General features: G+C 41.1%; 1 protein-coding gene across 1 annotated transcript; it reads right to left on the reverse strand.

Moving 5' to 3' along the window:
• Positions 1-9516: 9516 nt before the first annotated feature.
• LOC116302216 (uncharacterized) lies at positions 9517-16092 on the reverse strand. Its single transcript, XM_031711451.2, is given in 5 exon segments — positions 9517-10408; positions 10410-10559; positions 10561-10737; positions 10739-11131; positions 15902-16092. Coding segments are annotated over 5 exon segments (1350 nt in total). The 5' UTR covers positions 15905-16092; the 3' UTR covers positions 9517-9781.
• Between the last annotated feature and the right edge of the window lie 552 nt (positions 16093-16644).

Below are 16644 nucleotides of genomic sequence, written 5' to 3' on the forward strand. Positions count from 1 at the left end.
TCAGGGCAGACATTTTCGCAACAAGTTAAGCGGTAGGGAACCACAAATCACGTATGGTCGAGCCCCCCTACGTCAACAGTGTCGGCTCCGCTGCCCCCACCCCCCTGACTAGCCATTCAATACAGTTGAGTAGAATAAGTGTCATCAGGTGACAAGAGGAGTGATTTGACTCGGAACGTCCTACAACCCTCCGTGACCCCTAAAAAGGGTAGCAGCGTTCTTTACAATGGCAGCCGTATCTAACGCGGACACCCTACGTGGTCCGCCTAACGTGGTGTGTTCTGCTAATCAAGGCAATGATGACCAAATTCAGGCGGCACAGTACAAGTGTCGGTTTCAGATTGCTCGTCTCTCTAAACTCTAGCCAATGCAACCCAATCAGGGGTAATCATTTCGTGCCCCAATTGTTGTCCACGCAGGTTAACCAACAGGAGACCCCTCCTCCATCACACCTTAGTACACGCGTCTAACGTATCTCCTGCACCTTAGTTGCTCCGGACCTGCGGCGTAGTTTGTCATCTAACGTCACTCTAGCCACTTCTCTTTCACATCCATCCTCGTTCCTTGTACGCAAAATGCTTTTCCTGGTGCAAACGGTGGCGGAATTCGTACGCCCTCGTCCAATATACACTAGCATGGTCAGCTTGTTAGTCAATCAGTACCGGGACAGACCTCCCAAGAAACAATTTATGATACGGCCTTAATAATCCCGCTAAAGGGTGGGGATTCAGCGGTAACAGTAATAGCATTTGATAGCACGATTATAAGAGCTTCACGCAGCGCATCTCGCCCAACACCACAGCGCTAGACCGCTTCCTCCATTCGTAGGAACTATTCGCACGGCTTTATCCCAAGATGAGGCCGTGAGACATCAATCACAGTGTTGTCGTCCTATTGGACAGACCCAATCGAACTATCATTGATAAGTTATTCAGACGTGAAGGCACTTTAACTTGGCTTGGAATAAAAAATTATTAGTCAGGCGTGGGTATGTTTGGAATACGCATAATAGGACACAAAAGAAAACACTGCAATGACAGGGGCTCTACTAAAGTGTGTTTTTAGTATAATTCACGGGCTCTAAGGAACTTTACCTAATTGTTCTTGATTACAGACTCATTCTACTAAGGGGTTACCGTGCATCCAGTATCTAAAGCGCTTTCCAGTCAAGGAGTCTAACTACCAGGTCCATGCCACCAGCTCTCAATTGTATGAAGTCAGTTCTTTAAAAAACGGTGTAGCCAACGTTTCACAACCTAATGGACAACTGCACACGTACATTCTGAGAACTGGCCATTAAAGCCCGTTTACCACTGGCATTTTTGCAGCGTTTCTTGTGGCAATTGTCGGAAATCATGAAAGCTTTTGGCTCATCCTTCAAAAGAGAACTTCGTATAGGAAATCTACGGAAAATCTTTGGTATCCTGAAAAAAACTTACACAGTCAAATTCCTTTGAAATTATCACATTATGTACAAATCCGCAAAAAAATTCGCAGCCAAAACGCCGCGAAAATCGCTAGGCGTAACACGGGGCTAACGCCGCCCTAAAATTACCAAACAGTTTGTAAATTCATCACCTTTGGCGATTGACAACGTTTTTTTGAAGGGGTGTAAATTGTGAATGAATGTATTTTTCAGCCTAAAAACAAGGGAGTATCCAAACCATTCATCACACCCTGTCGCCCATCGCTCCATTGAAGACAGCCCTGCTAAATACTCATGCGTGGTTCACTTGCCCAACGCACCAGTCGTTCACCTCGTCCAAAGCAAACCATCGAAAAAATCCGTGCGGGATAAACAAAGACTGGGTTCAATTAAGAAAGCGGTCGCGTACTGAAAAAATAAAACAAGCTCTACGAACCCGCCCAGAACAAAACACGGAAATGAGGAGTTACGTGTGTACAGGAAAGGATTTCTAATGGTGAAGACAAGGCGATGGTAAAGAAGGAACAAACCTCAGACAAGCACGGAATCTATGGTTGGCGAAAGAAGAGGAAAAAGAAAAGGAAAAGCGATCCAGGCTAACCTACGTGAATGAAAACGAAAATATCGTTAAAAAAAGACGATGCAAATGGAGGCTAGGACACCTAGACTAGTTACAATATATTTTACCCAACCGAAACACTTTTGCAAATTGGCGGTTGTGTAATAGAGGTTTTGCACCAACTACGTCGATGGCAGCCATGTTGATGGCGGAAACAATCTTACAATCGTGTACATAAGACAAGAAAGATATTCAATTTCCCAACGAGCAAAGGACTTTTAGTGTTCTGGCATATAACCAAGGAATGAACAAGCTAGTCCCAACAATATTGCGAGACACGTTGCAGGAAAAATCGCATCCTTCGCGCTCTTAATATTATTCTCGTCAAGAACACGGGATAGGTTTAGTGTTGAGATATCCAGTGCGTTTGTAGTCGACCAAAAACCACTGAAGGCCCCGATTATTCCCGTCTATTTTTACTGCGACATAAATTCCTGTCCGTTTTAGGAATATACACTATCGCCAATTAATTCCGCCAACTTAATTCTGAAATGTTTATCAATTGTGAGGCTGCTGGACATTAGCCATGGCAACCAAGGGACGCGGACCGCCGGTGTAAGAATTTTTAGGCATGGGCCTGTGTCAGCACCCGCTCTCATACTTCTCCGATCAAGGCGCTTGTCTTAGTTTCTTTGTTGCTAATTAAAGATGTTTCACAAGGGTTTCGAATGGAAGTGAAAGTAAAAAGGGGATAAAACCTTCCCTGACTTATGGTTACCCAACGAAAAAGCGGGGTCCCAGACAGAACCCAAGAGACGGCCGAATCCTGTTGGTGAAAGTCTGAAGGATTGGTATAGTTATGAGATTCGAAAGAAAGATCTGGTGATGGGTTTTCTACATCCAATGATCGACGAGGAAAGATCCCGATTGGGATGAGAGCGCAGAGCGAAAGACAAAAAGCTAAGACAAAAAAGCGAGGATTGGAACATAAGCTTAAAAAGTATGTTTTCTTTGAATGTTTCCTTGATCTTTTGTGGTTTTTGCCCGCATAGCTGGTGCTTGCTGATGCCACACTCCAGGTCCCTCGAGGTGGTACATTGCAACATTTTCACGCACCCTCTTAAAATTCCCATAACCCATCCCACAATCAACCCCATAGGAACATTTAGTAAAGGCTAGCCACTGAGGTCTGTCACTGCCAAGGGCGTCTTTACGTTATCAGCGGCTTCTTTTACGTCCCGCTGATGAGACATGCAGTGAGTGTCGGTGACACGAAACCGCGCCAATTGTACGTGGTCATGGCCGCGCCACGTGAAGGCGTTATTGTGAAGCCGCACTTCTCTTAAGGTTTTGCACGACTCGCTTAAATCCCGTCGTATGGCGGTTAGACATGAACCCAGGGGTGCACAGCGTTTTAGTTTATTCTAGTTCTGTCTTTGTTTAAGACATCAGAAGTAAGGCTAAGCATGGCATACACTGAGTTGTAATAGTCGTCAATTTTAGACCTGACGTCGTTGATCCCGGTCGGGATTGAACAAACGACCCTCCCGCGCACGAAAAGTCCACAGGACATCAACCAATGAGTCAGTCGAGTTGGAAGTTGTGCTAATCCTGTGTGTGAATTTGTATATTTAACTTACAGAATGGTGGATCCGAACATGATCACCGACTTTGGTCCAACCCACCATCTCATTATCACCCCACGGCTCCATGTCCAACCTCTCCTCGCCTCTGTCAGAAAATCCGTACGCCGAGGCAAACTGCTCAACAAACAACTGCCAAAATGAAACCAAGGTCAATTGCATTGAAGCTCGAGCCCAGTTCGTCTCGTCGTCGTCGAACAGCGGAGTGGTGGAATTCAACACGTGAATGCAGCATGGGAAGGACTTGGTTTATAAAGGAAACAAATCCTCGAGCATCTGCCTCCTACCCGACTGCAGATGGACCAGGTAAGGTCTTTTATTGAGAAAGTGCTCCGTAATTACCTTTTATTCCGAGTTGTTATCCCCTCATTAGAATATTAGACCATGGTGTTAATTAAGACATCAAACACAAAACGAAAGTGTCCAAGGGATTCTGGGTGCTGTAGCCTAATGACACCATAATGCAATGGTCCCCTTCACAGTTCATCGCCATCTTGAAGGTAGACGTTGCCTTTGCCATGAAGCGAGACGAATGGTGAGTTGCAATGATAGAGACCTCCTTCTTTAACACCTTGGACAGTATTCGAATGTCTCTATCATTGCAAGCTCACCGTTTGGGCTCGCTTCGATGCAAAAGGCACGGGCTACACCTTTCAAGATGGCGCGGAAATGTGAAGGGGAATTGCATTACCCCCCCCCCCCCCCCCCAGCCTTTGTATACAGTTGACTCCATCGAAGTCGTAGAGTCGAAGCTCGTCTTTGCGTATGAAGTTCAGACAATTAATTCATCACGCATTCGCTTCCAAAGTCACAAAACGAATAGCGAGAAAAGAAACTAGGTGATTAAAAGAAAAGAAAAAGGACGGTATCATCTTAAGAGTTAAATGAGTATTTACAAACTGATTTAATCGAGCGACATATTTAGAGTCTTGAGAATGTCAACACAACCATAAGATGAGGGCACAGGACGACCAATCTTCGAAAAGTGCCCTGAAACACAGTATGCCACGAGTTCGCAAAGGCGTTTGATGTGTATGCTAAAGTGAAATGGATTTAACCTCATGAAATAATCACTCGGAATAGTCAAATAGGGCCCTTTGAATGTGGCGTTCTTAACGCGCTCGATCTGGCGGGACAAAACTAAACGAAATTCCAATCTCCTGAGTTATCAGAGTATTAGGAACCTATTATTTTGTCCCCTCAGCATTGAGCTGAAGTTCCAACAGTACTGCAAGGGGTCTAATAGACACACAAACGGAATAGGGTCTCCGTTCGACCAATGCGCACTAGTCTACATAGAGTGCATGCCATATATACATGAAAGAAATTCGTGTAAGAATCTTGCACCAATTTGAACAACAGAGTCAAGCGAGTAGGACACCGTTTTTCTCAGGTTTGCGAGCGCCGCATCCAACGTGAAAGGGCCACAAACTTGACAAAAAACTGCGAATTCGCAGTAAAAACATTGAGAAGACCAGTTTATATTTAAGAGCGAGAATAAGAATTATCATTTAGTTTTTGGAATTCCTTATAGAAACACAACAACCCCCAACTAAATCATAGAATGTAGATAATTCTCATCATAAAGCGCCTGTTCTGGAGCGTGGCCGCTCAAGTTCCCGTACAATTTGGGAAATAATGCGCACGCAACCTTGAGAAAACAGTCTTCTACTTTTGCTACAGCTTTTTGTGGCGGTGACTTTTTTCTGGATATAGCGTACACACTTATCTATTAAACACGAGTGTTAAGTGGATTCACTCTAAAAGGGCCAGTAGATATCATTTACGTTATATATTTTATTTTATTCCACCGGACACCACACCACGAACATACGATTCCACGGTGACTCATCATCTCACCAAGCACCACTCAGTCCCACGTTACCATCGTACAGGCGCATGGAAAATCAGCCACCATAAACGCAGTCACGTTGGACTTGCGTGTTTAATACGTCACTCCGGGATTGGTTGAATGTGTCGTTTCTCAAGAAGTTGACAAGTAACACAGTCACGTGGTCGTCGATCGACGTGATTACCATACGTACGTTCACTGACTTGTTTGCAGGTCACTACGCGCCGATCTTCCAGGAAGAGGGTAAAGAGGTTCGATCGTTACTATTTTCCCCAAGTCAGACCGATTGCAGTTCTGCTTCATCGTAGTGTCTTGTTTGTAAACCGCAACAGTGCATGTCAAAATGGAACCACGTGATGCTAATGTGTATCACGTGGACAGAAGTGCATTCGGGGTTTGACAATGACGGGGTTGTTGTTTTGTAAAAAAACATTGTTTCCACGTGGTAATCGAATACCAAAAGGTTCTTTTGTTATTTGCATAATTAACAGGCAACTCGATGGCCAGGCGTTGCTGATGTTATCACGTGACGACTCCCTCATGCAGTTCAACCCAACAGAAGCTCGGCCCGACGCTAAGAGTGCAGAGTAATCTCACAGTTGATTGAAGTTAGGGCCAGTGATTTGGAAAGCAAATAGATAATAGAAAGGTTTCTCTAGGTCAGTTAATACTATATCCAGCGGTTAAGAAACCCTGGTAAAAAAACTGGGTCGAGTGGTTATTGCAGTGCATTGTGGGGCTCTTTAAAGGGACAGTTTCAGATGGCAGTCTATCCGTCTCCCACAATGCACTGCCATGCCAAGGTCAGTGATAATATATCAGAGACGTGAGAAAAACAAAACTGGGTCGACTGTTTTTTGGAAACAAATTCCATATGGCGAATCTTTTCCCTACGATAACAGCTTCCCAAAATGCAACGTAATGACCAACTGGACAAAGTTTTAAGTTTTTTTTTTTGGGATTTATGGAATCGTCTAAACGTAATTGCTCAACAATACCAAAATCGGCGATATCCTCCTTATCCAAAAGATTAAAGCAGGGTTTGCTGCAAATTAGATATTAAATAATTTACACTCTAGTATAACCTTAATTCGATCCATTGTTTTACTTTATTGTGTGTTCTATTGCCACTTTTTACACGTTGAATTAGGTGTGTTTCGAACCAATTTAAATTCAGGTTTTCCACAGATCATGAAGTCTTTAGATTCTAAGATATCTAGCTTAATTGTTAAGATTGGGGATCCCATAGCAACGGTAATAAGGGGAAATCGAAACGATGACATTAAATAGTAAGTGTGAAATTTAGAGATCGTTGATAGAAAGCGAAGGAAGTTGAAAGGGCTAACGCAAGAGACAGAAGCCCCATTCGAGCCCACATGACGGCCACTTTCCCATGTTGACCTGTACTATGCCACGCCATGGCGCCCCACCGCCATACCGACCACCCGCCGCCACCATGTGTATGAAATCGCAGCCCAGAATCCGCCATTCCGCCATGATGTGATTTGAACGCCATTGATGATGTCTCCCCATTGTTGATCCCCGCATGCCGCCCATGAAGATTTTCCCCTGCTCGGTTTCTTATGTTTCTGTCATCCAACATGGCGGCTGTATTGAAGAAAAAGTGAAACTTAATTTTCAAAACAACATTTATCAAGTACTCAGTCTAGCTAAGAGTTCGTAGAAGATAAAAATGATAATAATTTGAATATAAAGTCTCTATTAAGGAAGGTTTAGACGGTACGAATTTCGCCTACAACTATCGTATACAACACGCTGGCGCCATCCTACAACTCGAGTCGCAGCGCGTAAATCAAGCCTACAACTCGCCTACGATAGACGCGAGCGTGTTGCATACGATAGTTGTAGGCAAAAATCGTACCGTCTAAACCGGCCTTTAGAGACCATTTTACTTTGGGCGTTTTCCCATTTCAAACGTCGTCAAGGGTTTGTTTGTCACAGCTTTGTACGTATTAATGTATACACTCAATTGCAAAGTCACTGTCAAGTCAAAAACATAGAACATAGAAGCTGAGACCAATATGGAAATGGAAAGTACGTTTATAGATGTATCTAGTGATACAACTCGTGGGATGTTCATCGATTGTTGCACTGACAGAAAGGATGGAGGCTTTTTTAACACCTCTTTCATATCAACTGTGTATCTCATATGAATACATCAGAAGATAATTATGAATACCCTTTCGTTCTCCGCTTCTATGTTTTATGTTTTTAACCCAACAATGATTTTGCAATAGAAGCTTTGCACTACGCGTGCTGGCGCCCATATTACAGCTTGGGCTGCCTGTGGTTAGATGGCAGAACAATAAAATCCCTTTGCTCTTGGAAATTGAATTATTACCCATGTAAAACGATTGGATTGTTCCTGCTATCCAACATGGATTGCCGTCACGTGATTGTTGCAAAGCTTCTATCGAGTATATTTAATAGCGAGGTGTATTAGACAAAGAAGCTTTACTCGAGAGTCGACTAATGGTCGGAAATGGAAAACTTCACTCCAAAGTTACCACTCTTTTCATTGCTAAGCGCTGATCGAGACAACAATTACAACAGGGAAATTGGGCAATGCATTTCCGTCAATCAAATAAATTGACGGTTACCTTTATAATCTCTGATTGGCGGCAGTGTACTGCCCTATTCAGCCCCTGTTTTCTCGGTCAGCGTGTAGCAGTGAAAAGAGTGGTAAAGGATCTGTTACCAATTGTGTTGTAAACTAGAAATATTTGATCGTCAGTATTTTACTCTTCCTCGCGACAATTTTTGTATTTTGGTAAAGAATTTTATATTCAATTAATAAACAAATTTTGAAAAGAAGGGGCTTGTTGATCTGTGAGTTAGCCATGCCCTAACTTAGGTAGTGCCAGAGGTTGTTCCAGGGTTGGTTTGATCTGCGAGTTAGCTGTGCCCTGACTTAGATCAGCACAGAGGTTGTTCCAGGTTTTGATCTGTGAGTTAGCCATGCCCTGACTTAGATCAGCCCAGAGGTTGTTTCAGGGTTCAATCTGTGTTAGCCATGCTTTGACTTAGATTACACCAGAGGTTGTATCAGGGTTTGATCTGTGAGTTAGCCGTGCCCTGACTTAGATCAGACCAGAGGTTGTTTCAGGGTTCTATCTGTGAGTTAGTCCATGCTTTGACTTAGATTACACCAGAGGTTGTATCAGGGTTTGATCTGTGAGTTAGCTGTACCCCGACTTAGATCAGCCCAGAGGTTGTTTCAGGGTTCAATCTGTGTTAGCCATGCTTTGACTTAGATTACACCAGAGGTTGTTTCAGGGTTTGATCTGTTAGTTAGCTGTACCCCGACTTAGTTCAGTCCTGAGGTTGTTTCAGAGTTCTATCTGTGAGTTAGCCATGCCCTGACTTAGTTCAGTCCTGAGGTTGTTTCAGGGTTCGATATTTGATGAGTTAGCGGTGTCCCGATTAATTCATCCCAGAGGTACAGTACTTCCAGGGTTGGATTTGTGACTGAGTTAGCAATGCCCTGACGAGGCGAATTATTCCCCAAAACGAACGCGATAACTTTAAAGAAAATTCTCCATTAATGCTGAAGTTCTTTTACGGTCTTCGCGATTTTATCAACATACATTTTCTGGCATCAGCACCGACGCCACATCTTTCATCACACAACGTTAACTGTAAGGTAAGTAAAACGACAAAGATTTAAGGCGCATTACACCGAGCAATTTTCTCTAGAGCTTGTCTCGCAAAGAGCATTGCAGCGTGTAACCTACAACGCAGTTTGAAAAAAATGTCGCGATATAAGTTGCAGCAATCATGATCATTGCAAAGACCTTGCGAAAGGTTTTGGCAACGATTGCGTCTCCGTTGCACCGTGTAATATCGCCTCATATAGTTTTTTGAATTCTTCCAAATTATCATGAAACTCGTGCATCAATTTTTCCAGGTTCTGAACATATTTCAAATATACTAAAAAAATTGATAAAGCAAAAGTTTTTTTTTATCCATTCGACCTTTCCCTTTGAGAATACGTTACAATTTTTCTTTCAGTATATATGTATCAAAATAATATATTTTTGATCAAAATTGGTTTATAATTCAATGACATAGGATGACGATCAGATATATTTCCTAATAGTCCCATAGTTCCCGTAGTTTCAGGCGTATTAGATATTAAATATTATGAGAAAAATGTTCGGTGTAATCTTTTTTCGTCATCCTTAATCATCAAAACTCAAAACTCAGACATCAAAAATCGTTAAAAAATCAAATCATAAAAATACGATAAATTTATAAATAAAATGAGTTCTAAGGTTTGTTTAGACGACGCCTTGGTCAATCATAGCATCAGCAACCTTCACAAACCCACCAATATTGGCTCCTCTAACGTAATCGACGTATCCATCGGGTTTCGACCCGTACTTCAAGCATGTTGCGTGTATTTCCTTCATAATATTGCTTAGCTTGCTATCCACTTCCTCTCGGGTCCAGGTCTCACGCCCGCTATTCTGGCTCATCTCCAGTCCCGACACAGCCACACCACCAGCATTGGAGGCTTTGCCTGGTGCGTAAAGCACGCGCGCATCCTGGAACACTTTAATGGCTGCTGGCTCCGTTGGCATGTTAGCGCCTTCACCAACCAAAGTACATCCGTTCTTGACAAGCATCTCGGCATCCGCTTTGTTGATTTCGTTGTGAGTTGCGCATGGTAACGCTACGTCACACTTAATAAACCACGGGCGTTTCTCCTCGTGGTACTCGACGTTATACTTCGCAGCATACTCCTTTATGCGACCACGTTGGACGTTTTTCAGCTCCATGACGTATGCCAGCTTTGCCTTGTCGATGCCGTTGGGGTCGTATATTACTCCATTAGAGTCTGAAAGGGAGACTACTTTCGCGCCAAATTCTATCGCTTTTTGTGCAGCATACTGCGCGACGTTGCCCTGACCCAGATACAGTTATAATCTTGCCTTTGAGAGATTGACCCTTGTTGGCAAGCATTTCGTTTACAAAGTACAGCAATCCATAACCAGTTGCTTCAGGTCGAATCAGGCTACCACCCCAAGCAATGCCTTTTCCCGTGAGAACACCAGTGGAACTCGTTACGAAGTCGTTTATATTGACCAAACAGATAGCCGATCTCGCGGCCGCCGACTCCAATGTCCCCAGCTGGGACATCCGTGTTTGGGCCGATGTATCGTTGCAGCTCAGACATGAATGACTGGCAGAAACTCATCACTTCGCTGTCAGACTTTCCTTTAGGGTCAAAGTTAAGAACCACCTTTGCCTCCACCCATTGACAGAGTTGTTAAGCTGTTCTTCAACACCCTGTTTCAAAAACCAAGGAACTTCAAGATACTGAGATTGACCGTTGGATGGAATCGAAGACCACCCTTGTATGGACCAATGGCTGAATTAAATTCTACCCTGTACCCTCTGTTGACATGAACCACACCCTTGTCATCTCTCCATGGGACCCTGAACATGATGATTCTCTCAGGCTCTACTAGACGCTCTAAGATGCCACCCTTGAGGTACTTTGGATTGGCTGCCAGGAAGTCCCATAGTGCTATAACGACTTCTTCTACAGCCTGGTAGAATTCGCTTTCACCTGGGTTATTTTTTTGGACGTGCTGAAGGAATTCTTCAGGCGTTTGGCAGTTTGCCTAAAAGATGTAGAACAATGTGAGATGAAAATACTGTTAGGATTCTCTACAGAGCGTTTTCACGTGTTTTCGCAGCGGCCATGTTAGTGTACCAAAATAATACATTTTCTATCCTCTGGGAATTGAACTCTATTTTTAGGCAAAAACTGTGCAGAATGTTTCTATTGTTGCAGGTACACTAATAGGTACACCAATATGGCTGCCTTGTCATGGGAGTGAAAATTCTCTATTGGAGTGGTCAATATATCTATTCAGCCCGGATTAGATACAGGTTTATTCAAGGGGGGGGGGGGGGGGGGGGGGTGCACCTCAACTCAAGCAAAAAAGCGACAAGCATAATCATAAGAGTGTACATACTCAGAGGGAAATTCAGTGACATAAAAATCAGTGAATCAGCGTGGCAATTCTACTTTCTCGTAAAATCCTGATTTTAGAATCTAAAAATCACAATAAATTCAGCTTTTACAAATTTTTTTCTTTCTTACAACGTCAATAATCCTACACTTTTCACAGATTTTAAGAATAAATTTGAATGATTAGGAAAGGTACCTTTTTATTCAATAAAAAGGTAGGAACTTTAGTGTTTTATCTATGAATGGATGTGATGGAATTTCCTATCTTTCCTCAATTTTTGCCCTCTGAAGGAAATTCGAAAAGCAGATAAAAGGTCACTGAATTTCCCTGTGAGTATGTACACTCTTATGATTATGCTTGTCGCCAGTGTGGACCAGGCACTGATTCATAAGCACAAGCATAAGAAGGATAGAATGTTTTGATCCTCATGCTTATACTCGTGCTTATGCTTGTGTTGTAGTGAGGACCATGCTTTAGAACTCAGCTTATCTAGAGATGAGTGAGAAAAACACTCCAACCTTAACTACATCAAAACTGGCATGGGATGTTTTCCCATTTCTGACCATGCGTTATTCTCTTAAAAATATTTAAGTGTATATCAAGGAAAAAATTATACTTTCAAAATCACTCATATGTGAACAGTGTAGTAGTATGGTTGCAGTATTTTTGTATGTAGTCTTTTCATTTCATAGATATAAACATTTGAAATATCAATATGCAAATGAGATGACGTAAATTCAAGACTAATTTATTATACAAAAATGCTGTTGTGGAAAGCACTGCTGTTTTTGGTTATTTGCAAATCATCCTTATAACTGAAGTATGGTTTTTGTACACTTTTAGGTTATTTCACTTCAGAACACTTGTCATAAATTACACTGAAAAATGTAACACATTCTTGAATTTACGTCATCTCATTTGCATATTGATATTTCAAATGTTTATTTCTCTGAAAAGAGACGACCACATACTACTCTTCCCAGTAGACCAAGGTAGTTGTGAATTTTTAATCGCCTTCGTAGCGTCTGTTATGTTATCTGCAAGTACATTTCGAATCGACCACGTGATGCCAATGTTGTACCACGAGGACAAGTTTTTTACACCACGCAATCAAAATTCAGTCAAGTTTTAATCACGTGGTGTAAAAAACTTGTGCTCGTGGTACAACATTGGCATCACGTGGTCGATTCGAAATTTAATTGCGGATAACAGACGCTACGAAGGCGATTAAAAAATCACAACTACCTTGGTCTACTGGGAAGAGTAGTACAAAAATACTGCAACCATACTACTACGCTGTTCACATGAGTGACTTGAAAATATATAATTTTTTCCTTGATATACACTAGATTCTTAGTTTGAGTAATATCCATATTCATGTGTATTCTTATCCACAACCACTAAACAACAAAATTATACTTAAGGGAATGAAATGTGGTTTGAAATGGGAAAACACTGCAACCAAGGTAAAGAGGTCTATCTAGCTTTCTTGAGCATGAATCTATTTTATAAAGGTTGTAAAACCTCAAGGAGTTTTGGAGAAAATACTGGATTATCTGCATAAACATTCAACTGCTATCTAATTTTTTGCCAACAACATTGTTAACATTTTACTTTCTAATTTTTATTTTTGCATATAAAATGCAATAATTTGTAGTTTGTCTCAATAATTTGTATATATTTGTAATTACTTTTGTGCAATGTAAAGCTGCGTTCATAATGTATAGCAGAGGGGAAAAGGGGGGGGGGGGGGGGGCAGGTGAAATCTTTAAAAGACAAAAAAATTCTTAAGACCCCCCCTTGAAGTCCCCCCAAAAATAACTATCCCCCCGGGCAATCTCTCGTAGCTTCTTCTAAAAATTTTGCATCCCCCCAATTCTTTGAAAAATTTTTCAAAACCCCCCTCATTTTACTGGTAAAATTTTTTCCAATTCCCCCCTAAATTTCACCTGCCCCCTCCCCCCTCTGTCATACATTATGAACGCAGCCTAAATTTGTTATCTATCTATTTATGCCTAATGTATAGTTCCAGAAATTATCCATGCCCCACACTGAGGATTTTTCAGCCCCCACTACCCCCAGAAATTCTAATTTTCTTCCATACAAACTCTGTAATTTTGTTCTTTCTCTTACCCCCCCCCCTCCCCCAGAAATTTCAAATTCCTCGGTGGGGAGGGGGGTTGGGTATGAATAATTATTTCTGGAACTACACAATGTTTAAAACCAATAAAGATAATTAATGATGAAAACATAGGCTTTAACATAAATAATAATAATAATAATAATAATAATAATAAAAAAAAGATAATAATAATAAAAAGATAATAATAATGGGAGTTTCTTATATAGCGCATTTCAAATATCTCAATGCTCTTTACATTTAGGATCAGTGGAGGACTTTACGGGCTGTATATATATATATGTAATGACAATTTTTATGGGCAATAGGTTTCTATACCAATAGACATCACTTCTGGTAATAGCTGTATTTTTAATGTCTTGTAGAATCTTGGAGGTTTTTTTGATCTCTTGTTTTCTGGTTTCATGTCGTAGAAATAGTCAAATACAATAGTTTGAGCACAGGTAGCCCAAGCTTGGTTTCTGTGGTGTCATGTTATGAGGAGATGTATGGGGATCCATCAAAAATTAAGAAATACTGGTGGGGGGAAAAATCCTTAAAACGGGCTAAATTTAAAAAATAACCACACAGAGCGAAAGAAGTGCTATTTCTCAATGATCGGGTAAACTTTCAAGGCTTTATTTCATGTTTCAATGATTTTATTGAAATTTTTGATGAATCACCATATATTTTCCTTATAACATGACACCACAGAAACTAAGCTTGGGCTACCTGTGGTTTGAGGACTTATTTTGACATTTTTTGACTTAACATCCGCTAGTTGCTCCTCAGTCAACTGCTTGTTTGCCCCCTAGTCAACTCCAAAAAGTCACGTGATTGATAGCAAGCAATAGGTCATCCCAAGACCAAAAGAAATGCCACAAATACCATCAAGAAAAAGTGTGATATCTTTTGTATTTTCATGTAATAAAGCCACCTCCTACCTACAATACTTTCGAGAAGAGTCAATTGGGATACATCTAACCACAAGTCGTGGTGTTTAAAATGGATTTGTGCACTACAGCCTTATTTCAGTGTCTAAATATTCACACATACCAATGGTAAAGTAAAGAATGCTCAGCTGACAATACAAACAATTTGAAATACAAAATTTGAACATATAAATATTTAAAAGAATTCCATATTGAATTGAGGCTAGCCCTGAGCAACAAAGAAACTAGACTTCATTTCTTAGAGGGGAGGGAAGAGGATAATATTTGATGCACTTTATAGAGTCCAAAGGTCACTGTTTCCAGTCTCGTGTGGTCTTTTTATCGACTGAATGACAAGTTGTCACTAAGCTAGGAATTTAAATAGTGACTAACTAAGGGAAGCGTTTGCATGATGAGTTCTTTATTTAGCTGACACTAAGCAATAGCCCAACCAATCAGACAGCATGAATACTTGACCTTTATATACAATAGCTTCTAATCTAAATACATGCTTATTTGCATGTACAAGTCATGCAATATACCAACTAAATAAGAAGCATGGAAAACGTATAAATTTTGCATGGTTTCGGAATGCGTAATTTTAAAATAAGAGAATAAGAATAAATATTACAAGCTGTGTCACTCTTTCAAGGCAGCAAAATATAGGTAACTCGATTGATATCACGAATCACGCAAGAAGAAGGAAGAAGAAGGCGAGTATTCCTCCATGTCACGAATAAATAAAATTCATTCAAAATAGCGAAAATATAAGCAAAAAAATCGTAGCTACTTTAATGGCAAGAGCTGCCTTCTTTTTATACTTTTTTTAAGCAAAAATCATGCGATTTAAATAAGAAAGTTCGTTCCAGGAGAAATGCTTGTAAAAAGCTTGCATCAGACAATCATCTCTACATCTCAAAAACGTGAAGATAATTTAGTCTTTTTAGCGAACTATAGCTTCAATTAACTAGACTCTAGACTTAGAGAGAGAATAAGAATAATATATTCGTGATTTTGAGAAGCATTGGTTCAAAATCTCCAGACAAACATGGCGCCAAGTTTAACTGAAAATCGTACAAGACAGAACAATCGTGTCTTGAATACAGTATTTTGTATTTATTTGAGTCATCTGAATGTAATAAACTACAGTATTTCAGGATTAATTGGTATAAAAAGGTAGAGAAAACGAGCTTTAGACCTTAGACATCAACTATGCAATGTTATAACTTATGCTAAAATGTAAAATGCACACTTTTCTTTGGCTTCGAGTAAAAAAAATTCGGCATTATCTAAATTAAAAATACATTCGATTGCCTAAGATTCAAGAATCTAAAGATTTACCATGTATATCATGGACAGACTTACCATTTTAGACGACTATTTCAGGCCTCCTAATTAACGATCCAAGGTCCTTTACTAGTGCTTGCATTGATCTTGTTGTTAACAATGTAAGTTATACATGGCCCTGGATTGCTATTGGTTGATACTGACCCAGTCATATGTTACTATCATGCGAACAGCACGTGCACACACCATGCTTTCCCCTGCAAGTAGTCTCCTACGCAGCCGCTATTAGTGTAGGAGACTACTGCACAAGCTGACCTGCCAAAAAGGTAGGGGGGTCCATATTTTATTGGTGGGGGGGGGGGGGGGGGGGGAGGGATCTGGTCCTTAGTTGGTGGGACACCAATTTGTAAGCAGGAAGAAAAAGGGGGGAGGGGGTGGGGGTTATATAAATTTATGCAAGGACTCACCAAAAAATAGCCACTAAAAGGAAGGCAGTTGCCTAGGTAAAATGTCCCTAAAAACGCTGGAAATCGCAATTTCCGAGGGTACCCCGACCCTTCAAGTTGCACCCGCCTTTGGCGGTCGATCCCGGGGGGGGGGGGGGGGGGGGTGTGCCGCCAGGACCTCAAAACCCTGACCCTATCCCAGACCTAAAATTTTGATTTTACACACCCTACCCCAGACTAAAACTAAGAGTTGTACCCCCTATCCCAGACTAAACCCGGTTAGTCAATAGATTGCCATCAATATTTACTAACGTTTTTATTGTTTTTGTGCCGTCAGAAAGCGTAGGCTATTCACCAGACAAAAACGACCAAATC

This window comes from Actinia tenebrosa, unplaced genomic scaffold, assembly GCF_029948245.1.
Source record: "Actinia tenebrosa isolate PJP-AT-01 unplaced genomic scaffold, QUT_ActTen_1.0 PGA_scaffold17__23_contigs__length_9995812, whole genome shotgun sequence".
NCBI lineage: Eukaryota > Metazoa > Cnidaria > Anthozoa > Actiniaria > Actiniidae > Actinia > Actinia tenebrosa.